This window comes from Brachypodium distachyon, chromosome 4 (genome assembly GCF_000005505.3).
Source record: "Brachypodium distachyon strain Bd21 chromosome 4, Brachypodium_distachyon_v3.0, whole genome shotgun sequence".
NCBI lineage: Eukaryota > Viridiplantae > Streptophyta > Magnoliopsida > Poales > Poaceae > Brachypodium > Brachypodium distachyon.
The window spans coordinates 35169412-35192492 of record NC_016134.3 but is presented as its reverse complement, the minus strand read 5'-3'; the positions used below and the strand labels follow the sequence as shown (position 1 = coordinate 35192492).

The 23081-nt window shown below is 44.9% G+C and overlaps 2 protein-coding genes and 2 non-coding genes across 4 annotated transcripts; 1 reads left to right on the top strand and 3 right to left on the bottom strand.

Annotated features, from left to right (window-relative positions):
• Window positions 1–5967: 5967 nt before the first annotated feature.
• Window positions 5968–8157, bottom strand: LOC100826494 (vacuolar iron transporter 1.2). Its single transcript, XM_003578034.4, has 4 exons — window positions 7833–8157; window positions 6905–6990; window positions 6712–6826; window positions 5968–6626 (listed from the first exon to the last, which is right to left on the bottom strand). Exons 1-4 carry the CDS (start codon window positions 8066–8068, stop codon window positions 6326–6328), a joined length of 738 nt encoding a protein of 245 aa, XP_003578082.1. The 5' UTR covers window positions 8069–8157; the 3' UTR covers window positions 5968–6325.
• Window positions 8158–11265: 3108 nt separating this feature from the next.
• On the bottom strand, window positions 11266–11366 carry MIR5185I (microRNA MIR5185i). The gene has a single exon (NR_126982.1). It is a non-coding gene; the product is annotated as a microRNA MIR5185i (primary transcript).
• A 7223-nt stretch (window positions 11367–18589) lies between these two features.
• TRNAG-CCC lies at window positions 18590–18660 on the top strand. The gene has a single exon. It is a non-coding gene; the product is annotated as a tRNA-Gly (tRNA).
• Window positions 18661–20449: 1789 nt separating this feature from the next.
• On the bottom strand, window positions 20450–22860 carry LOC100842891 (probable xyloglucan endotransglucosylase/hydrolase protein 28). Its single transcript, XM_003576456.4, has 4 exons — window positions 22438–22860; window positions 22121–22221; window positions 21800–22008; window positions 20450–21263 (listed from the first exon to the last, which is right to left on the bottom strand). Exons 1-4 carry the CDS (start codon window positions 22667–22669, stop codon window positions 20789–20791), a joined length of 1017 nt encoding a protein of 338 aa, XP_003576504.1. The 5' UTR covers window positions 22670–22860; the 3' UTR covers window positions 20450–20788.
• Window positions 22861–23081: the final 221 nt, after the last annotated feature.

The following is a 23081-nucleotide window of genomic DNA, read 5'->3' as shown; positions in this document are numbered from 1 at the left end:
AGGTGGGCCTCACCTGTAAGAAATCAAGTCAAATCGTCAAAACACCCGGTTTCGGACTGGTTGAGACAAACTGATTCAAAATGTGTTGTTCTGTTGACGGTTTTGCGTTAATGCGATTCGGCCAAATGACTGTTCCAAAAACTGTGGTTTTTTGAAACTTACTCTAAATTTGTAGATATTCTATACGAATCCACAATATCGAGGAAAAATAAGGTAAGGATGAAAGATGTATGTCCAACTATACAAAGGCAATTTACTAGATATCACTGTGGACAGGGACGGAGTTACTGATTAGCTCATTAAATATTCCTTAAAAGTTACTCCCTCCGATGCTAAATTGTTGTCGAAATATTACATGTATCTAAACGCATTTTAAGAATAGATACATTCATATTTGAACAAATTTGAGTCAAAAATTTAGAATCAGAGAGAGTAGTTCTCTAATTCCTGTCTCCATCCTTGTCGTTGAATAGTGCAATGATTAAAAAAGAATACCCATTCTACTTCTGTAATTCAACAACTATATTTTTAACCTAACGCTCTAGTTAGCTAGTTAATTTTTTCGAAGGACACTGGTTGATAATGGCATCTGACTAATTGATATGATATGGAGATCATTGTCGTCAGTGCTATTTATAAATGAAATAAACAAATGACAACATAAGGTGTATCATATCCGGATTGGCTTGAATCAGATCGCCAAACCAAAAACGCGGTAAACAGTACACTAGTCGTACGCTGGGCATGCACTTCAGCTATAAAGAGACGTGACCATGCATGCCTCGAGTTAACTGGACATGCACCGGATCGATCGATATTCTACATGTGTGGTAGGCACCTTGGAATAATTACAATTCTAGGTCTGTTTGGAACACCGGAATTGAAAAGACGGGAATAGAAGAAAAAAATGGGAATATCATAAAATGTAGGTGTAAAACAGAGGAACGACAGAAACACGGGAAAAATTCAGAGAAACCTGTTAGAACGCAGAAAGAAAAAACACAGGCATCGCATTTTTTTCAAAAGATAGATCGATTTTTATTTTAATCAACTATTTTGCATGTTCGCAATCATTTTTGTAAGATGAATACTCCCTCCGTCCAACAAAGGATGTCTCAAGTTTGTCAAAATTTGGATATATCTAGACATAACTTAGTGTATAGATGCATTCAAATTTGGTCAAACTTAAAACATCCTTTGTTGGACGGAAGGAGTATTATTTTTTTTCAACATGACGCATTTGAATTCATAGAAACCTGTTAGAACGCAGAAAGAAAAAACACAGGCATCGCATTTTTTTTCAAAAGATAGATCAATTTTAATTTTAATCAACTATTTTGGATGTTCGGCAATCATCTTTGTAAGATACCTATTATTTTTTTTCAACATGAAGCATTTATAATAAGACGATGGAATTGTTTGGCTAAGGATCCGTTGCAAGGGGAAAAAATATGCACAAAAGACTGATCACAAGCCCGGTTTTGCTAGTCTGACACCAGGGCTCAAGTGCCCGTGCCAGACTTTTGTTTACCACATTTCTTGTCTTGATTGATGAAATATCAGGTGGCTCCATCGGGTCTAAGCATGGACCGAAAGTGGATTCTTGAGGTAGTCTTGACTGCAAGACCTGTTGGCTCTGACACCATACTGAGTGTAACACTCCTCCCTAGCGTGTTCAGAATTCAACTAAAACTTGTTGGTGATGAATTTTGTGCATTTTGGCAGACACATGGCCATATGGGTGCAAGTAGCTCCCAAAAGGTTTATCAACCAAAGCTTGTTGGTGATGGATTTTGTGCATTTTGGCACGCACATGGGTGCAAGTTGCTCCCAAAAGGTTTCCATTTGATTCTTTACTGATGTTAGAGAATTGGTTTAGTCATATTTTTACCTATTGGAATGAGGTTGGAGCTAAGATTCTTAATTTTGTACCAGTCAAATACTTGCATTTTTAGAACCCAATTTCATTTCCTGAATTTAGCTAGGCTCAGTTCGCTCGTGCGTGTAGCAACGGTCTCGTTAATTAAGACTTCAATTAAGTTGCGGTCACTTAGGACTGTGAAACCAGATGTCAAGTATAGCAAACATCCAATCTCCCTTTGCCATGAAAAGAAACCACCCGGCCCGTCATTAGCGCCCTTTGGTAGAACTTTTTCCTAGATGCCCCTTGGTGAACCTCAGAGGCTGAAATCAAATCCCCAACGTAGAATAAAATACTGCGATGTTGTTTAATTAATCTTACCTTTGCTAGTTACATATACCGCGGATCCAATTAGAGGGCGAGGTGAAAAGGAAATCCCGTGTGAGGCCACTGCTTTGAAAGCTCTAGCCTTGTCATTCAACATTTGGAGAAGTTACATCATCTGGAAAGAATGTGGCGCCCTGTCATGTTTGAGACGGTTATGGTCCAAGGCATTTTACTTTCAGGTACGGACTAGCGCAACGGCAGTGTCCCGCTCAGCACGCGGCTAGATTGTTTTTGCATTATTTCTAGTTAGTTTTGTCATTATCATCTGTCATTTGATTTAGTTTTTCACTATATTGTTGGTACTCCATCCGTCCACGTCAGTTAATTCGGGACGGAGGGAGTATAAGTCTATGTGTGTCTGCGAACATCCAGCTAAGCAGACTTGCGCGACATGACATCAAGGAATTTACACGTGATAATGACTAGGTGGGTCCTAGTCAGAGTAAAATTTGAGACCACGTGGAACGCAATTCATAACTTTCTTAGAAATAAATATTGGTATATCAGAGTAATAATTCTTCAAATACTGTTCGTAACTCATCTTTGCAAAATTGATTGTGGGAATCGTCGAGCTCGTGTGTAACCCACATTTATCTTACTAACAATGTATTGATATGCAGAGTTATAGTTTTCCAAATACTATTAATAACTTATCTTTGAAGAAATATATATCACACTAAATAGAGCTAGGGTTACTACTTCTAAATATTCTTAGGATTCACGGATAAAAGAAAAGAAAATAGAGAGGCCATTAGATATGATTGGCTATCAGTTTTTGCATTTTGTGTTTGACACCATACAAAAAAATTATGCTACTACTAACTATAATATACTAGGCGATTTCCCGCGCGTTGCGGCGGACAATTATATTTGCACATCTTGACATGAGTTAGGAAACAAATGATAACAATATGATCAAATACAAAAGAAATATCAATACCATAGGCTAAACGGCTTTACCATCCATAACATATATGCAGCAAAACGTAGGAGTAATTTTGATGTACATAAAAACTTCGTTGAAACCGGAAAGAGAAGTTTCAGGAACCTGAATATTCAAAATTCTTAGAAATATCTACATACATATCACGAAAATATAGGTGCACATGATTTGAATTAGTTGGAACCAACTTGTTGATGTGGACATTTTGCATGTTGTGCTTAGTGGAGATCAACTTAATGATGTGGACACCTTGCATGTTGAGTTTGCAAACATTAGTGACTCTTAGTGGGGATCAACTTTATAGAGATTATAGATTTGGTATTGTAGGTCTTAAAACCAATTTAATATTTTATTGATAGCTCATCAAATATTATGCTCATTAAATCTTAACCGTTAAATATACACTCTAATAGTTTAAATAATTCAGATGATCATGTCGATCAAAGTTGTGTATTCTGCTTTTATTATATAATGGCTTGTATAGTTCAGATGACATGAATCAGAATAGGTGATATTAGCTTATTATTTGTAATTAAAGTTTTTTTAAGGATAGTATTAAAGTTCAGATGATCTATCAATCTCTGTTCTTTATCTCATACGACTAATTAGACGTTATAACCCATATGTACACAAAATTAAGGTTCATATGAGAAATTGATGGATTAGTTGTTCTCACTGATAGATGATGTGTGCTCATATTATATAAGTAGGTACTATTTTCAAGACAACAAAAAAAACTAAGTTTAAAGTTGATCGCGTAAGACAGTATGTTACGTTTGGTACCAACAAAGACTTAGCTTATTATTTCATATTTTCATGACATGTGAAGAAAAAACAACGAGAAATAAAGCTGCAATGTTGGCATGTTATGTTTGGATTACCACTAATTATAACATATTGGGCCTACTTGGGCTGGAACCATTTTCAGGTTTATTATAGCCTATCAAATATACCTCTAATTATCACTAGTTCTACAAATTTGGCCTACTTGAGCCTAAAACCACTTTAATGTCTATTGATAAGACATCAAACATATCTCATGAAATCTCTCATGAAATCTAAATCTAGACCGTTAAATGTAAGATCCATCGACCAAACTAATTCAGATGATGTGGATCAACGTGGAGTCTCTCCTGGGTATCTACCCCTCACTTTTAGTATAGATTGATAGATAGATTGGTGATGATGTGCTTGTTTGGAAACTTGGTAACTCGATCTTTCTCAACACTGCACAACTTTTCTTCATGATTTTCTTTTGTTTACATTCCATCTTCATGGAAGCTAGTACATGATAACTTGACCAACTGGCAACATGTTAGTTTATCGTAATTTATTCCTTCCTGCTCTGCTTGAGCTTGAAAATGTGCCTCTTGCTTGTTATTTTACAGCGTGGTTGTTAAGATAATGGGGTAGTATATATGCTATCTCTGGGATGACTCACAAAGATGTGGGGATTAACCATTGGTGCATATGCATTAGCGGTACATGTAGCTAAGGGGATACTACAGGGATACCAAGAAACTAGTGACCAATATGGAGAAGAGATAAATACCACAACTAAGTAGCGATTACTTGAAGAAGTAACAGTTACTGCACGGATACCAAGACAGGAAAGAAAATAACATGTGGGTCCATTAAGAAAAAGAAATGAATAGAGAAAAAAAAACATATTGAAAAAAGAGAAAAAAAAATTAGTATCAACGACCATTGGAGATGTCCTAACTAGCTCCTACTACTGCAATTTAATTTTGCTGACTTCCTGGAAAATTTCAGGGACAATTATTCACTTCAGACAAGTTATTTGGGCCTCCACTTAAATATTCTTTTGCCCCACCTGATTGAAGAAGGCCCATAGACCATCCCACCTAAATAATACAGTATAACCTTGCCTTACAGTCTTATACATACGGAGAGCAGCACGTAATTTTTTTTTTCGAGACGGGAGTAGCACATACTTAGGGCCTGTTTGGTTCGTGCCTGGGCGAGAGCATGCCTGAAACCTGCCGGATACTTGTTTGGTTGCCGTCTGAGCTGCCTGGTCCAGGCGAGGCTCCCTGTCTCAGGCCTAGAGAAACGAGCGCCTGAACCAGGCTCCGTCGGCAAGCGAGCTCTAATCACGGTCCGGCATCTTAAGTAAGAAGATGTCATGGCAAGCGAGCGCTAATCACCACCTCGTCCGTGTCTTACTGAAAATCAGCGGGTCGTGGCTAAGATCAAGATGCTGCTCCCGGGATCCGTTCTCCGCTCGTCGGGATCTAGCCACCATGGCCGCGATCAAAACCGCCGCCAGAAGGGATTCGTCCTCTGCTCGTTGGAATCTAGCCACCATGGCCACGATGGAGGAGCCGCCGGCTTCAATCTGACTTCCAAATTCGAAATCGGATCCCCAGCAACTGGAATCGAGTTGTAATGTGCCTAATTGATGAGCCCATGTAGCAATCGGCCACAAATTGCAGCCGCCCACCGCATCTGAGCCAGGACGTCTTCAATTTCCGCCGCCACACGCATCGGCTGCTACATGCGATTAAACTTCAATTAATTGTAAAATCTATTATATGTTGAAGTTCTTTGATCGATTGATCTTGTGTTAGCCTATTGCTCAGATAGTAGTTCTATCCAGTGAAATCAAGGAACGGAACGAGGCGTTTTAGGTGCGTTTCTGATAGAAACATGTTCATCAGTTCATTTATTTACGTTAAATGGCTATTAATACGTACACAACTGCTCTCAAGCATTTTTCAGGCTCAGGTATCTAACCAAACACCTCGTCTCTGTGTATGCCTGGCCAGGCCAAAAAAGGTCGATTTCTCATGAAGCTCTCAGGGCACAAAGCTCAGGACACCAACAAACAGACCCTTAACGCAACAGACAAGAAAAAAGACACACTAACACAGTGCACATCATCGATCTCAAAATCAAATCAGGGACAAAAGGAAAAACACAGTCGTACATCAGCACGGACACTTGGGCTACCAGTACACACTAGAGTCTGCACAGCTACCAATCGACTATTCCACACACACAGACAGGCACAGAGAGATCCCTAGCTGCACTTATTTTTCTCGGTACATTAGCAAGCCCGGTGGGTTTGGTTTGACGGCACGGCGCAAATTAAGGTATCTGGATCAGAAAGATCAGATGGCCTGCACTGCCTTGGCCATGCCGTAGGCGGCGGAGGAGGCGAGCGCGCCGATGACGGCGGTCTGCAGGGCGCTGAGGAAAGGGCGGTTCCCGGTGAAGCGGCCCTTGACGTAGCCGAAGAAGAGCAGCGCGGCGAGGGTGACGACCACGGAGGTGGCCATGGCGCGGTCCGCCGACGGGACGAACATGTAAGGCAGCAGCGGCACCAGCCCGCCGACGACGTACGCCAGCGCGATCGTCGCCGCGCTCGTCAGCGCCCGCCGCGGGTCCGGCTTCTCCAGCCCAAGCTCGAACCTGCGCACCACAAAAGCCCATCAGTCACGTTGATCAATTTCTTAACTAACTGAAGAGATGAATGTGTGGGCTTAATTTTATTTACTTCATCATGAACTCGAGCCAGGCCTTTGGGTTGTTGCGGAGGGAGGTGACCACGGGCCCGTACTCCTCGGGGCCCAGCCCGTACTCGGAAAGGATGTCCCCGATCTCCGCGGCCTCTGCTCAAAGTTATGTCAGCCGTTAGATCAGACCCCAGCCCAGATCAGCAGAAAGGGAGTGAGAGGTTTGACTCTGACCTGTGTCGGGGACGGTGTCGATCTCCTCCTGTTCGCGCTGCAACTCCCGCTGGTAGTGGTCGGCGTCGCTCTTCGCGGCGAGGTACCTGGCAGATATTGCGTGTGGTCAGCTTACCTGGCTCAAACCAAAAGGCTTCCGTTTGGCCAGGCCCGGCAGAAACTGGGCCCCGTTTGTATGGGCTAAATTTGGTACACGCAGTTAGGCCCAAGAGAAACTACTAACCATATATGGGTTAAGCTTTCCTGAGATTATTGCTGCAAGATTTTGAATATCAAATACATTTATTTACATCAGCTCTGGTCCAGAAATTTGTATCTTTGTGAGTGTGGGTGCCTATTGTTTTATCCTGGAGTAAGTAATTGTTACTGACACAAGAAAACACAACAAATATTCCAAGCCAACTGGTTGTACAAAGAGATTAAATGCTCCAACCAGGATACAGAAAATGCTGGAAAGAATACAAAAAGGCAATTATGACAAATATTTCCAACACCCCCATACATGTTTTGATAACTAGTCGCATGTATGACCTTTTTTATTTAAGAATTACAGTTGGGTATTAGGAGTACAATTGTTTAGTCTACTCTCATTAATCTCAGATTGAAAAGAAAAAAGACAATTTGAAAAGGTGTTCTCCATTCTTGGCATCAAGAACTGTGAGCTACTCTCATTAACCTCAAACCGAGAAAGATAAACAATAAAGTCGAACTCTTTTAACATCTACATGCATCAAACCCAGGAAAAAGACAAGAAATCCGGAATGAGCTAACTATCCGGCACACCAGAATGCATGCTGGCCAGTGATCGCAGTAGAAACAAATGCCATGAAAGGAAACAAACAAGTTTCCTTAAACAAAAAAGGAAAACATACACACAAAATAGGCAACAACAAAAAAAAAAGGGTATGGATTGTTTTTCTCCCCTTACCCTCCGAGCCCCATGGAGATGGCGCCGGCGGCGACCTCGGCGAGCCCTGCGGTGAGCACGAGCGCGGACGACGCGTTGGCACCGGACAGGCCGGCGGCGAGGGCGAAGGGCACGGTGAGCCCGTCGGAGACGCCGATGATGATGTCCCGGACCACCTCGCCGGACGTGAAGTGCTTCTCCTTGTGGCCGTCCAGGAGCTGCCTCTGGTTCTCCTCGTCCTGCACAAGCTTCACCATCTTCTCGTTCGAGTGTGCTTACTTACTTGCTAGCCTAGGGTGATTAGCTTGTGGATCTGGTGTGGGCGAAATGGGCAGACCTGGGAGGGGGATTTATAGGGGTTAGAGACCGGGCGAAATGTCCTTTTTGGACATGGTGTCCGCGATTCTAGGGGTTTTGTCATGTAAGGTCAGTCGGGGTAGTACAGGGATTTGGTCACGCATGTTCTTGTGTGAATGTGTAATGACTCATTGTGATTCTGTTTTGTATCCAGCGCTTTGCCAACCTGTGTAATGAAAGAATTCTATCTATACTGCGGAATGACAGTTCAAAATCTTATTTGCGACCACCGAAAAACAGCCTTTTCCTTAATACCACTCCTTCCAGTAATTAATTGCGCAAAGAAACAGCTAGCTTTGGACAAAGCAGGGAGGGATTGCTCCTTGGCGTGTTTATGAAGGGTGAATTGTGGTGGTAAAAGATTTTGAATCCTTACTGCGACCAGAGCGTGCCCGCCACACGCCTAATATCCTGCTTGAAGTATATCCTCACCACATACACATCAGAAAGATCAATTTCTTATAATCTCACATATTTGCTACTCCGTAGTATTGCTTTGTTCGTTTTGTAAATCCTAGTCACCTAAAACAACGCATTCGCTTAAACAAAACTAAGAGTGCGCAGAACAGGGTCTATTAATCATCAACCTCATGATCAAATTAGAGTGGTCCATGATCAAGGTTCAATCAGCGGAGCAAAACCACAAGAAAAGGCGGTACAGGGGCAACACGCGCGCATATTCTAATATTCCAGGCCAGGCATCCATGTGCGTCCAAGAAGATCGGGATGGATGTCGCCGGTCGCGATCGATCGGCGCTTGGCCTTGGATCGGACGCGTGGTTGCGGGCCGTGACACGGCGGCAGTTGTCGTGTGCCCGCCACGAGCCTGGACGACGGAAAGCGGCTCGGAAAAGACGGGAGCCCCTAGCGGCCTAGCGGCCGCACGCGCCGCTGGGGCAAGCTCTGCTCAGCAGTCAGCTCCCCCCCACAAACCCACTTGCAAAAGCACAGCCTAGCCTAACTTTCGGTTGGAAAAATCTCCGGTTAAACTACCACGGATCCGGGTGAAAGTTCGTCCATGTATTTTCTGGGTTTCCCTTCACGAATTCCGTGGAAAATTTACAAAGAAAATGAGGTCGAAACTGCCTTTTGCTTCGAACGATCGACTCAGATAGGCTCTGTGAAAGCTGATGAGAGCCTCCGTTTTCTTGATAACCATCAAGCTTGAGTTGGCAGAGGCTAGAAGACAATGTACTTGGACATAGATCCAACAAACTCCAAACTGACGTTGTTGTCCTGTTACTCTGTCCATCACGGAGGGATGGCCTGAATTGCACCGTGCTATTTTATTTTATTTTATTTTTTCGGTTGTCGCTTATTTCAGACCATGTAGCGCATGTATGTACCGTAGTGAACTGGTTACTGTCTTTCGGAAGAACTGGAAGGGCATCTTCTCTCGTAATCTGGGGTTTCAACTTTTGAACCCCTCTACACCAACTCCTCTACTTTTATGCCTTGGCACTATAGTCATTTAACTAATCATCTCATGTGAAATCTGTGTATTCCACGAGCAATAATTTTCTAGCATAAGTGGTTGCATCCGAAACATTTTGCCGTTTTAGTTTCGGAACATCATGAAAAATATTATTATATATACATAGAAAATGATCCTAGAAAATGCTTTGGTATGTGGAGTACTACTTAAAACAAAGGGTCATGGAGGCAACCACTTGCGCCAAATCTACCTGCCTTCCACCAACTAGGAAATTAATAACCTAATTATATTTTTTGCGCCACAAAACATGTAAAAGCTGCACACATGAAACGTTTGAATGTCGTCATTTCCAAAGGATTGGCACGTCACATCAAAATCATATCCAAAATCACCAAATGTTTGATAGCACGAGGCAAGATGCTTATAGATAGCCCCTCAAAAAAAAAAAGATGGCTGTAGATAGGCAATCGGAAGGGCGTCCTTGACTGTACATCTCAAAGAATAACACGGCCATTCGAAAACAACAATACGAGACAGCACGTGTCAAAGCCAAGAAGTAAGAAAAAGGCTCAACCAACAGCAACCTTCCCGTCTGAATCTCCAAAATAAGCTAGCTCACTGTCCGCGGTTGTTGCAGCTCATCTTTCAGATGTCTGGGGCCTTGCGCAGTTGAACCTTTGCGTGTGCTTGACACAGGCCGGTCTGATTTGTTCATTTGCTACTGGATTACCATAAATAACTTGACAACATTAGGCTCTTATCAGCTCATCCCAAAATGGTGTGTGCTAGAGACAAATGTTTAGGTCAAGGATCTGATTGAACAAATGTAAGTGGTATTTGGTGGCTATCCTAATCTGGTTAGTCATGCTCAGGCAGGGCTCTCCGGTTTAATTACATCTTGCAACTGTTGGAATATTAGACGATTTTGTGACTAAAAAATTCATGATTAATTCCAGAATATAAGACATGACTACATCAATGATTAACATGTGTAATTCGAACATACTAGATGTATACAATATGACAATCGGTAGCTATATACTCGCAGAATATTTAGATCTGTTCACGTACCGTCGTTTGTAGAGAAATTAGTCGTAGCTACTCCAGACCAAAGCAATTGATGTTGAAGACAGCGACCAGTCGTGCGACCGCCCGTCCGATGAGATAGACAACCCGTGACGAAGGAAACGAGCAGCCGCATTGAGCTCTTCCCCAACACCTATTTCGTCATCTCCAGTAACAGATCAAAAGAGCGAAAGGTTCGGAGACTTGCTCCCCCGTCGGTCGATGCAGGCGGACGCTAGAGATGGAGTAGACTATGTTGGCGACAAAATCACATCTCAGTTTGGTACGCATCCGTAATAGATACACTAATTATCCTGTGTGGGCACACATTTCATGGGGCGGAGGTGGAGCGCGCGTGAGGATATCCCTTAGTTCTCTTGCTAATTTTTAGGAAACCAACATTTCTTATAGGTCTTTCTCCCGCTCTCTCCACTAACAAGTGGAACTATTCCGACTGGCTCCAAATTCTACCCGCAACAGTCTCCTCCCCCTTAAACCTCTCTTTTTCTTTTTGCACTCTTATGTATTTCGCAGGTCGATCTCGATCGACTTTCTTGGCAATATAATGGCACGTTGTTAAGGGTGCAAACGGGATCCCGCGAAAGTCCCGCTTCTAGTTCAATTCTCAAATCTCGTATTCAAATTCTAAGCAAAATTTTGAATAGAAGATTTGAAAAATGAACTAGAAGCAGGACTTTCGCGGGATCCTGTTTGCACACCTGCACGTTGTGTCGTTTCGTCAAAAAAAACTAAGAAAACAAAGACCTGAGGTTGGGTGATCACTGATCAGTGATCGATGCATGTTAGGCATGGGCGGGCCCAGCTTTATTCAAGGGTATTCAGTTGGATACCCATCAAATTTTGCAAAAAAATGAATATGTACGCTATGTATTCTGTATGTCTGCATGTAAATAAGATTTTGGGACTAAGTATTCCAGCATTGAGTGTAAAAATGGACTAGTCCATCTCTCTCCTTCCTCCTCCAAGTTGGACCAATGCTAGAAATAGGATTTTGGATCGCTGAAAACCGAACTATATGCTCGATACAATGTAGTCTCGTATGACCTTTATTGATGTCGATCTACACCTCGCATCTCCTCGCCTCCTTCTAAATCCCCAAACAGACATGTCTCTGATTCTAAAAACCTAGCGACTACTCCTACCTCCTCATTTACTCTGCTCCTCGGTGTCCCCGCCTTTGGGTTGACCGCTGCTCTGTGATTCGTTGCTTCCGTCATCCCGCGGTTTCACATGTGCGCTGCGTTGCGCAGAACAGAACAACGTCTCAAACTCTCGATCAGAGATTCAAATATTTGCAATTTTGATTAGCAAATTTTCAGAACAATTTTGAATACCCACGGTCAAAATCCTGAGCCCGCCCTGATGTTAGGCATCACGTCTTATAGATAACCACCGTATATACTTCATACTAGATTTTTCTAATTTTGTCCGCTCTAATCCCAACTCGCTCTCCTCGTGACTCCGTCCCTGGCAGTACGTGCAGGAAAATCAAAATCAAGGCCCAGATCGAAAAGAAAAGGAAGGAGGGATGAAAGTCAGGTGCATTATTTGGGGTGAGGTAGGTGGTGGCCTGCTAGGTGGCGAGGATGCACCAGAGAGCTGATCTAAGCCAGTAGGGGAGCGTGGCTACCACACGCCTCGTTCCCTTGTCCGTCCTGCATCTTTATTTTTGATGAGGTGACAAGACCTGCCCACCTCCGCTTTTGGGAAGAGAAAGAGCAAACGAACAAAACAAACAGACAAGCGAGTCTGACCTGGAGATAAAAGATGATTTGGAGGTGTTCAACTTCAAAGAGGCTTTTGCGTTCCTCTCCCCGGCCCGTCCGTAGGCCGTAGCACACGATGGGGAGAGTTAATTGACGCCCACTTGCCACTGTCGCCTTGCAGATTCCAGCGTGATGCATATATCCATGGCGAGTTCTTGGTGAGAATTGCTCAGGGCAGTCCGCCATCTCTTTTGAACGTGTTAACATCTGAAAAAGAAAACTACTACACGAAATGACAGGCATATATCGATCGATACATGGAGGTTACAAATCAAAGCACAACATTATTAAAGCAATGAGACGGAATGAATGACCACTGACCAACTATACTAGTCTAACGCCTATGGATATATACGTGCTTCGCTTTTGCGTGTGCCGGGCACAAGCTGGCCGAGGGAATGAGGCCAGGGCCGGCCGTGACGAGGCACAGAATGACCACACGGGAATATATTGTGTCTCCTCGTTTTTTCTGATCTCGCGGCATGATTCATGGCGCGTGTGGAGCAGTTGGCAGGAGCTCAGTTGGTTAACAATGTTTATGATCTGCATGGTATGGTTTGGATGAATGTCGCGCGACCGAGTTTGTCGTTTCATCGCGTGCACCGTTGTGATCTAGCTTTCGTTGGGATCCAGCGACACTGTTACAGTGAGCCTAGCTACTTGTTACCGTTCTATGGCTATTTGGTATACTAGTATAGTACATCCGTGGATTGGAGGTGTCGACACGGTTAGCTCATTATTGGATCTTCAATCCTTAGTGGATTATGACTCGACTCCAAGAAATCAGCTCCAGACATGTTAATTTGAGATCTTGCTTGTGTTATGAACGCGACGAGTAAGAACGAAGAACGAAGAAGAAATCACAGCACAATGACACACGGATTTAACATGAAAAACTCTCTTAAACAACGAGAGGAAAAATCACGGACGCCAACCAGCGAAACTTCACTATATGGAAGTGTTTACAACGCTAGGTAGATTTCACAAACTCAACTTGTGCGAACTCTGTCCAAAACGGCGGCATACAAGGGGTATTTATAGCAGGATCATTAGGGCAAGTCAGATCCGTAACGGTCATCGGAAGTTGCGGTTGGAGGCCGGAAGTTCCGCATATTCTTGAATATCCGGAAGTTCCGCAACAAGTTCCGCAATTTCCCGAAAAGTAACAGAGAGCATCCGGAGGTTCGGCCAGAAGTTGGGCCGGAACTTCCGAAGCCTGGAAGGGCCGAAAGTTCCGGCCGCACTTCCGGCCCCTGGGAATTTGGATCAGAATCCAACAAACTCCACCTTAAGACAAATTCCTCCTTATAGCAAATTCCTCCTTGTAGTATGAACATCAACAACTCCTGAAACAAACAAAGAACACTTTCAACCGCCACTAGGGGCTAAACAGTTATACCAACTAAGCTTGAGCATACCTCAAACTTAGCAATAGAAACAGGCTTTGTCATCATATCAGCAGGATTATCATGAGTGCTGATCTTGCATACCTTCAATTTACCTTGTGCAACAACGTCACGAACAAAATGATACTTGACGTCAATGTGCTTGGTTCTCTTATCGAGCATCTGATCCTTAGTAAGGTAAATAGCACTTTGACTGTCGTTAATGCAAGAAACATCTTGACAAAGCTCAGCATCTAAAGCCTTCAACCAAACAGACTTTTCGCAAGCTTCAGCAGTAGCCATATATTCTGCTTCGGTTGTAGATTGAGCAACAACTGTTGCAGTGTTGCCTTTCAACTCACAGCACATCCACCTACCGTGAACACATAACCTGTGAGGGATCTCGTCTTATCCAAGTCGGCAGCAAAATCTGAATCCACATAGCCAGCGAGTCCCTCATCAGTCTTGCCAAACTTCAAGCAAGCATTGTATGTGCCACAGAGGTACCTGAAAATCCACTAAACATCTTTCCAATGTTCTTTACCGGGATTAGCCATGTAACGACTAACCAAACTCATAGCATATGATAAATCAGGACGTGAACAAATCATAGCATACATCAAGGACCAACAGCACTAGAATAGGAAACTCGTGACATATACTCAATATCTTCATCAGAAGTAGGACACTGCAACGCTAACAACTTGAAATGAGAAGCAATAGGAGTACTAACACACTTTGCATCATGCATATTAAAACGGTGAAGTACTTTTCTCAATGTAACTTTGCTAACTAAGAAATGGCAACCTAGATTTTCTTTCCCTTTTAATTTCCATACCTAGGATTTCTTAGCAGCACCAAGATCTTTCATCTCAAATTCACTACTTAGTTGTGCCTTCAAAGTAGTGATTACTTTCATGCTCTTGGCAGCAATTAACATATCATCAACATATAACAGCAAGTATATAGCTGATCCATCAACAAATTTAATGTAAACACAACTGTCATACTAAGATCTACTAAAGCCAGGTGAGATCATAAATGAATCAAACCTTTTATACCACTGTCTAGGAGATTGCTTCAAACCATAAAGGCACGTTTTCAATTTACAAACAAAATTCTCTTTACCAGGAACTATGAACCCTTCAGGTTGTTCCATGTATATTTCCTTCTCAAGCTCTCCATGCAAAAATGCAGTATTCACATCAAACTGCTCAAGCTCAAGATCATGCATAGCAACAATACCAAAGAAAGTACGGATGAAACTATGCTTTACCACTAGAGAGAACACATCATTATAATCAATACCTGGTATTTGACTGAAACCTTTTGCCACTAACCTTGCCTTAAACATCATAGGCTCATTAGGAGACAGACCTTCATTTCTCTTGAAAATCCATTTGCAGCGAACGGCCTTCTTCTGTTTAGGCAAGGGCACAACATCCCATGTGCCATTCTTCTCAAGAGATTGCATCTCCTCTTGCATGCCAGACAACCACTTCACACGGTCGCCAGAAACAACTGCTTCATTTTATGTGTCCGGTTCGCTATCATGCTCCACCTGTTCTGCACAACTCAAAGCATAATAAACAAGATCACACTCTTCAATTAAACGTGGACGTGGACCTTTATTTCTCTTCGGACGGTCAGCTGCAATAAACCATGTGGGTTGCTGCAAAACAGGTGGTGAGGGTGGAACAATATCATCATTATTATCATCATTGTTTCCATCATCATTACCATGATCAACCTGAGCATCATCGTTGTCAACAATTTCATCGATGTGCTACACCTGCACTCTAAGTCTCTCCTCTTCAATGCGAGAGACATCAGTGGACAAAGTATCATGATACATAACTTTTTCATTAAGGACAACATTCCTACTCAGCAAAATCTTTTTAGCTTCCGGATTCCACAACCTGAAAGCTTTGACTACAGAACCATAGACAAGAAAAATGCACTTAACAGCTCTAGGCTCTAACTTTCCATTATCAACGTGAGCATAAGCGGTGCAACCAAAAACTCTTAACTGTGAATAATCAGCAGGTTTACCAGACCATACCTCAATGGAAGTTTTCTTGTCAAGTGAAATAGAAGGTGACCTGTTTATGAGGTAGCATGCGGTGGAAGCTGCCTCAGCCCAAAAACGTCTGCCCAAACCTGCATTGGACAGCATGTAACGGGCCCTTGATACGATGGTTCTATTCATGCGTTCAGCCACGCCATTTTGCTGTGGAGTACGGGCAACCGTGTACTGCCTAACAACACCATCGTTGCTGCAAAACTCCTCAAACTCATCAGAAACAAATTCACCACCATTATCAGTACGCAAAATTTTACCTTTCTTTCAGTTTGCTTTTCTACCATAACTTTCCACTTCTTGAACGCACCAAAAACATCATATTTGTGTTTTAGAAAATAAGACCAAACTTTTCTTGAGTAATCATCAATAATGGTAAGCATGTAATTAGCACCACCAATAGAAGTCTTACGGGAGGCTCCCCAAACATCAGCATGCACATAATCTAATATGCTTTGGTGGTATGAACGGAAGAAACGAATTTAACCCTTTTGTGCTTACCATAAACGCAGTGCTCACAAAACTCAAGCTTACTCAAGTTGCAACCATCGATGAGCTCTCTCTTGACCAACTCTGCCATCCCATGTTCACTCATATGCCCAAGACGCACATGCCACACATTCGTTTTAGCACAATCATCAGAATCATTAGGTGTAACGGCAGCAGCAAAACCAGGCAAAGTGCTACCTCTAAGAACATATAATTTGGCAGAATTCATATCACGTATCATGTGAACGAGAGAACCTCTAGATACCTTCAGAAGTCTATGACCTCCGACGTACTTGTACCTGTCACAATCCATGGTACTAAGTGGGATCAAATTTTTTGCCATGCTTGGTATGTGCTTCACCTCTTTCAACGTGCGTGTCATGCCATCAAGGGTCTTGATCTGAACGGACCCAACACCAACAATGTGACAAAGATTGTCATTGCCCACACGCACAAAATCTCCCGTCTGCACAGACTCATAAGAACTGAACCAATTCTTGTTACAACAAATATGAAAGGAACATGTTGTATCAAGAATCCATTCATCATCACGGGAAATACAAGCAACAAGAACCGCGAGGCATTCACTCTCAGAGCTGTCGGTAGAAACGACAACGGTCTTACCATTACCATCGGAATTGTCTTTCGGTTTGTAGGTACCGTTCCTTTTCTCCTTGTTCTGCAGTTTATAACAATTCTCAATAACATGATTATTTTTCTTACAATACTTGCAGAACTTATTTTTTCCTCGGGACTTTGAACGAGCTTTTCCGTCCCGGCTCTTATCTCGGTTGCCATAGTTGTTGTTCCTCTGCTCGGTCCTGCCACGAACTTACAGAGCTTCTGCCTTTGACGAAGACCCATCGGTCTGCACCATAGACTTCATCTTTTCTTTCTGTCTAAGTGCTTCTAAAACCTCATTAAGGGTTAGAGAGTCATGGCTATAAAGAATTGAATCGCGGAAATTTGTATAGGAACTAGGCAACGAGCATAAGAGTAAGATGGTTAGATCCTCATCATCATACTTAATCTCCAAAACTTGCAAGTCAGAAACTATCTCTCGAAAAACAGTTATATGAGATATTACCGATCCACGTTCTTGCATCGTATGGGTGAACAACTTCATCTTTACATGCATCTTACTGGTAAGATCTTTAGACATGCAGATCGATTCCAGTTTCAGCCACAGAGCTGCTGCGGATTTCTCCTCCAACACTTCCTGCAAAATACTATTGGACAAATGAGTTGAATCAAAGACAAAGCCTTACGATCTTTGCGTTTCTCTTCGGCATTCCACTCCTTTTCATCCTTCTTGCCGAAGGAATCAAGCGCTTCATCCAAATCTGAAGTTTGGGCGAGAATCACCCGCATCTTCACTTGCCACAACGAGAATCGTGTGGTGTAGTCCAGTTGCGGCAAATCAAACTTCAAAGTAGACATGTCGCAAATCCTAGGTGAAACCTGGAGTTCTGATACCACTTGTTATGAACGCGACAAGTAAGAACGAAGAAGAAATCACAGCACAAGGACACACGGATTTAACGTGGAAAACCCTCTCAAACAACGAGAGGGAAAAATCACGGGCGCCAGCCAGCGAAACTTCACTATATGGAAGTGTTTACAAAGCCAGGGAGATTTCACGAACTCAACTCGTGCGAACTCTGCCCAAAACGGCGGCATACAAGGGGTATTTATAGCAGGAGCATTAGGACAAGTCAGATCCGTAACGGTCACATCGGAATTTGCGGTTGGAGGCCGGAAGTTCCGCATATTCTTAAATATTCGGAAGTTCCGCAACAAGTTCCTCAATTTTTCAAAAAATAACAGAGAGCATCCGTAGGTTCGATCGAAAATTGGACCGGAACTTCGGGCACCCGGAATTTGGATCAGAATCCACCAGCTTGCAGGCTCGTGCTGTAATGCAGCACACGGAGTTAACCTTGATCATCACTGAGAAGCCTGACAACGGGCTAGCCATTTGTTAAGCTACTATAGTGAGCCCCACGAATAGTTGATCCACTCATCCACCGAGATTTGGTTGAAAAATAGTACGGTCCATGGCAAGTGGTATGCTAAACAGGCACACCATGCGTCTGTTGCGCAAATTTACATTTTGACAGTATATATACATAAACATGATTGCTATTATATAAGAGAACAAGTTAATTAGCAAGCATCAAGCGCATCTGGTGTAGTGGTATCATAGTACCCTCCCACGGTACTGACCAGGGTTCGATTCCCTGGATGCGCATACTTTTTTCTCTATCGTACCTGCCAAACTATCTTCTATCAATCTCTCATCAGCCTCAAACCGCCGTGATGACCGGACGAGGTACAAAACAGAACGAGACTCCCAGGTCAAGAAATTTCAAACGCCGCCTTTTTTTTCTTTTTCTTTTTGAGAATCCTTTCGAACGCCACCTGGGAATCCCAGGCTGGGGTAGCACTCAACCCAGGCGGGCTCGCAGCCCCATCCACATGGCCGGGGAGGATTCCCGAAGGTTTCTTTTTTTCTTTTTTTCCGTTCGGTTTGGTACGTCGCCCGGAAAACCCCGGCCCAAACCTTGTTGATCCACCAGGCTTCGGTTTGGTACGTCGCGCGGAAAAACCCGGCCCAATCCTGTTGATCCACCGAGCTGAGAATAATCACGTCTGACTCGTGGATTGGTTCTACGCGAGGCGTGCCGCGTGCGTCCCGATTCGAGAGGCGACGAGTTGCGATCTCTAGCGTGGGCAAAGACTCCGGCGACATTAGTTTAAAATAAATAAATAAATCCGGCGACATATCTTCAGCAACGGCAACGGCGTTCTCGTCGGTGAGTTTCTTCCTCCTCTCCTTAGTTGCTCCTCCTAACCATTTTCCTGTTTTTTGGGCGTCCCTCCCCTGTCTTGAGACGTTGTAGAGGTTGTGGACTTCCACACCACTCCTGTAGGTGGTGAAAACACTGGCTGTGTTGCTCTCCTCCTTGGGGTGCCATCCCGGGAGCTGAACGCTTGATCTGCGGGTGATGGTGGGCGGTGGCGCTGTTTGGCGTCATGGCATCATCGTTGTCGAGACTGACAAGATCAATGCTTCGATTCCCGTCCTGAAGATGGGTTAGCGGAAGATGGCGGACGCTAATTCTAGAGCATGTGCATACAGAGCAGGCTGAGAATTTGCTGGATCGGTTGTGCCCTAGTGCCGCCTCTGGTTTTAGCTCATGGGGCGGTGGTGTGCATTCAGGTTGTCGCCACTTCGGGTTATGATCGTAATTTAATAAAAATGTTGCTTGAACCTCCTTTTTGAAAAGAAAAAAAGAGACTGAAAAAGCTTTTTTGTCGTTTCTTGTACTCCGTGTGATCAGATTGAGGAAGCTCAACTTCTTCTTAATGAAAAGCCAGCGCTCCTACCGGTTCCTAGAAAAAACAGGAAGCTCACTTTCATGAATTATCATTTTTATAGAACTCATGATTTTTCAGTTTGAAGGTTGCAACGATGGATATGCATAAATCTAGTCTGCTATAGCAAGAAACCGTAGCTTAATGCGTCCTCATTTTTCTTAGCATTTATCTTTGTAGGCCCTGATTGCGGAGAATTTCCGTTGTTGGCAGCATATCAGCTTGAGATACAGAGTGAATTGAACTTCTTCCATTATTATTAAATGTGGCACCTTATCTTGTGAAACTCTATTATGAGCTTACATAATTAGTGAGAAAGGCTAAGCCGCCTCATGTGGTTAATAGGTGAGCTAGCTACATCAGGTGGATAGTTGCAAGGTATACCTTCTTCTCAATACATGCTTACGTGTGTCTGAGGCCACTAGCTGTTTTTGCTGGTCATTTGTACAGCTTACCATGTCTTCTTCACTTGCAGTGCTGAATATGCTTTGATTATCAGTGTCTCCTTTTCTCTGAACTTCTTCAGACAGGTTTCCTACCCTTTTGACAGCATCGGCATCCCTTCGGAGCCCTTCACGGTTCCGAGCTGGCCGAGGAGATGCCAGTGCCACCATCGGTGGTACCTGGGGTACATCCCAAAATGCACAAACTCAAGACTTTCCTTGGGAGCTCGAAAAAATCTAACGTTGTCAAATTGATCATCAATGGCACGGGTGCATGGTCCAAGGAGACAATAAACGCTAGCTAGCTAGTACTCTCACTCACCCCCACGGCGAATGCCGGATGAGGACGCCAGCGGGAGTAGAATGCGCGCGTGAGCTGTGTACCCACCGCGGGCGAAACCTTTGTGACAAACAACGGGGCATACATAAATTCCGACCGGTCTCCACCACCACGCACAATCACCCAATGCGAAGTACGCCGCCCCGGCCCATGCCGGCATCTATACACAACCCTGGAACAATCGCCGTGGCCCGCGCACCATGCCAGTCATGGCGGGATCACATCGCGACGTCGGAGCGGCGGCCGCGCCCTCCGCCACGGCGGTGCCGCTTCATCCCGTCCGGCCCGAACAGCCGGGTGGCGCGGCCATCGCACTCCGTTAGGGCCACAGGGTACCGGAGGCGGTCGTGGCAGTAGGAGTAGGACATGTGGCCGCGCCTGAATCCCGCCATGGCCACGCCCTGCTCGGCGGACAGCGCGACCGGCTCGTACCATGGCGTTGCGCCGCACGCCGTCGCGGACGCGGACGCGGAGTTGTCGATGGGGTTGACGGGACAGCCCTGGAGGACGAGGTCGCCGAACTCGGCCACGAAGGGCGCGTACTTGTAGTTGACCCTGTAGCGGCCGCCCAGGGTGGCCCAGGCGGAGCCGTCCCAGATGGTGGCGTAGAGCGACATCGGCTTGGAAGGGAACGCCGCGCCCATGGACTCCGTCCTTACCACCTCCCTGATCGGCGTCTCGTCCACGTAGAATCTGCGAGAGGCCACACGAACGTCAGTACGAGCAAAAGGGATTTTAAGTTCAGAAAACAGATATTGTAAATTGTTTCTATCTCTGTCTTCTTTGTATGCTTTTGGTAAAGCAATCCAGGAGTAAAATGCGCATTGAAATGGGCGAAAAGATCTAGGGAAGGCCCCCAAATTTGCCAAGGTCGGAGAGGGTGGTGACACAAGCAAACATTGCAAGGACCAAAAGAGGCAAAAGGAAACACGGGTGGAGGAACAAAGGCAGCAAGAAAACGCATATACAGAAAGAAACGTTCCCCGTTTCTGCTTGCCAACCCCACCACGTACGAGCGCTCGCTCAGGCATCCAAATCCCAAATCCAGCACCCCAGCAAAATCAAATTTATGGCGCACGATTCCAATTCGTCCCCGAAGTAGCCCAAGCAGATCGAAATATGAGAAGCAGAGTAACTCGGCAAGCACTATAAGCAACACCGAGGCATACACAGAGGGGGAACGTCGATAGGAGACGGAGGAAGAAGAGAAAATTGTGGGGGTTGCTCACATGATGCGGTGCTGTGTCCAGAGGATGGAGTAGTGGTGGAAGTCGTCAGTGGGGTCGAAGGGGAGGTCGTAGCGCTCCTCTCGGCCGGCGCTGGTGCTGCCGTTGCCGTACACGTTGGTCTGCACTCGCCACTCGCGCCCGCGCACGTTGCCCAGGAACTCGAAGTCCAGCTCGTCGTGGGTCTTCTCGTACACGTCGCCGTTCGATAGCTGCACAAACACAGAAAAGGAGCGATTGATTTCTTCAAGGATTAGCAGGTTCTTGATGGTTTGGTTGCAGTTGCAGAAAGGGTAGCGAGGACAGGGGAAACGGTGAAAGTACATAGAAGGCGACGACGACGCCGGCCGCGTAGTCGGCGGGGAGCTTCACTGCGGCGCTGAAGAACCCGTGGAGAAAGAGGTCCTGCGAGGCGAACCCGGCGCCTGGACACGGAGGAGGAAGACGAAGAGTTGGTTTTGCCAACAACACCCGGAAGTTAGTAAAATAGCAGAAACACCCTCCGGCTGCTTACAACGCTCAAGAGGATGGACCAGTTCGTGATATAATAAGGGCAATGCGCCCCCCAAGCTTACACCGAAATCGCGGACATAACCTCTCGCTTGGGGAAGGGAAAGGAAGCAGAGCTCGGCGCTACTCACCGGTGGACTCGTCGAGGGAGAGGTGGACGCGCTTTCCCTCGCGGCGGAGGGCGAGGTTGTCCCTGCCGAAGATCTGGGTGTACCCCTCGTCGAACGCCATGGGCTGTACGCCGTGAAGCGGCGGCGGCGGCCTGGCCTCGCCGCCCTGGCCGAGCAGCACGACAGCCACGACGAGGAGGATGTGGCGAGAGAGCCATGGCGACGGAGCAGGAGACGAACAGCTGGATGCCATCTCCGCACCTCTCTCTTTCTTCTCCCCTTCCCTGTGACTGTGACTGCAGGCTCAGCTCTGCCGGCCTCTCTCTGCGCAACGCGGCCGTCGTAGGAGAGAACGGTTTTATTGTGACGGGGCTCGGTCCATCCTCTCTTCCTCTCTCTCTCTCCTGGCGAATGCCTGTTCCTCGGGCCGTGAGCTGCTGCTGCTGCCGCTGCTGCTGTATTTGTTTACGAATTTGAATTAGCCATCGTGTCCGGGGCCAGCATTCTGTGTCTTGGATTCCTGGGAGTAGGGGCCCGATTCTGTACGCAAATGGATTAGTTTAACCTGGATTTTCAATCCACTTTTCACCGCATCATGCGGCAAATGGATAGTTCAACCTGGATTTTAAATCTTTTCTAACTACTCAAGTATAAGAACTCAATCT

Excerpts from the sequence above, each read along its gene's own strand:
- LOC100826494 (XM_003578034.4), bottom strand. The coding sequence starts at position 8,068 with ATGGTGAAGCTTGTGCAGGACGAGGAGAACCAGAGGCAGCTCCTGGAC. Across the intron at positions 6,827-6,904 it reads CGACACCGTCCCCGACACAG|AGGCCGCGGAGATCGGGGAC; the intron begins GTCAGAGTCAAA and ends AACTTTGAGCAG. Across the intron at positions 6,627-6,711 it reads TGGCTCGAGTTCATGATGAA|GTTCGAGCTTGGGCTGGAGA; the intron begins GTAAATAAAATT and ends TGTGGTGCGCAG.
- LOC100842891 (XM_003576456.4), bottom strand. The coding sequence starts at position 22,669 with ATGGCATCCAGCTGTTCGTCTCCTGCTCCGTCGCCATGGCTCTCTCGC. Across the intron at positions 22,222-22,437 it reads CTCCCTCGACGAGTCCACCG|GCGCCGGGTTCGCCTCGCAG; the intron begins GTGAGTAGCGCC and ends CTCCGTGTCCAG. Across the intron at positions 21,264-21,799 it reads TGGACACAGCACCGCATCAT|ATTCTACGTGGACGAGACGC; the intron begins GTGAGCAACCCC and ends GGCCTCTCGCAG.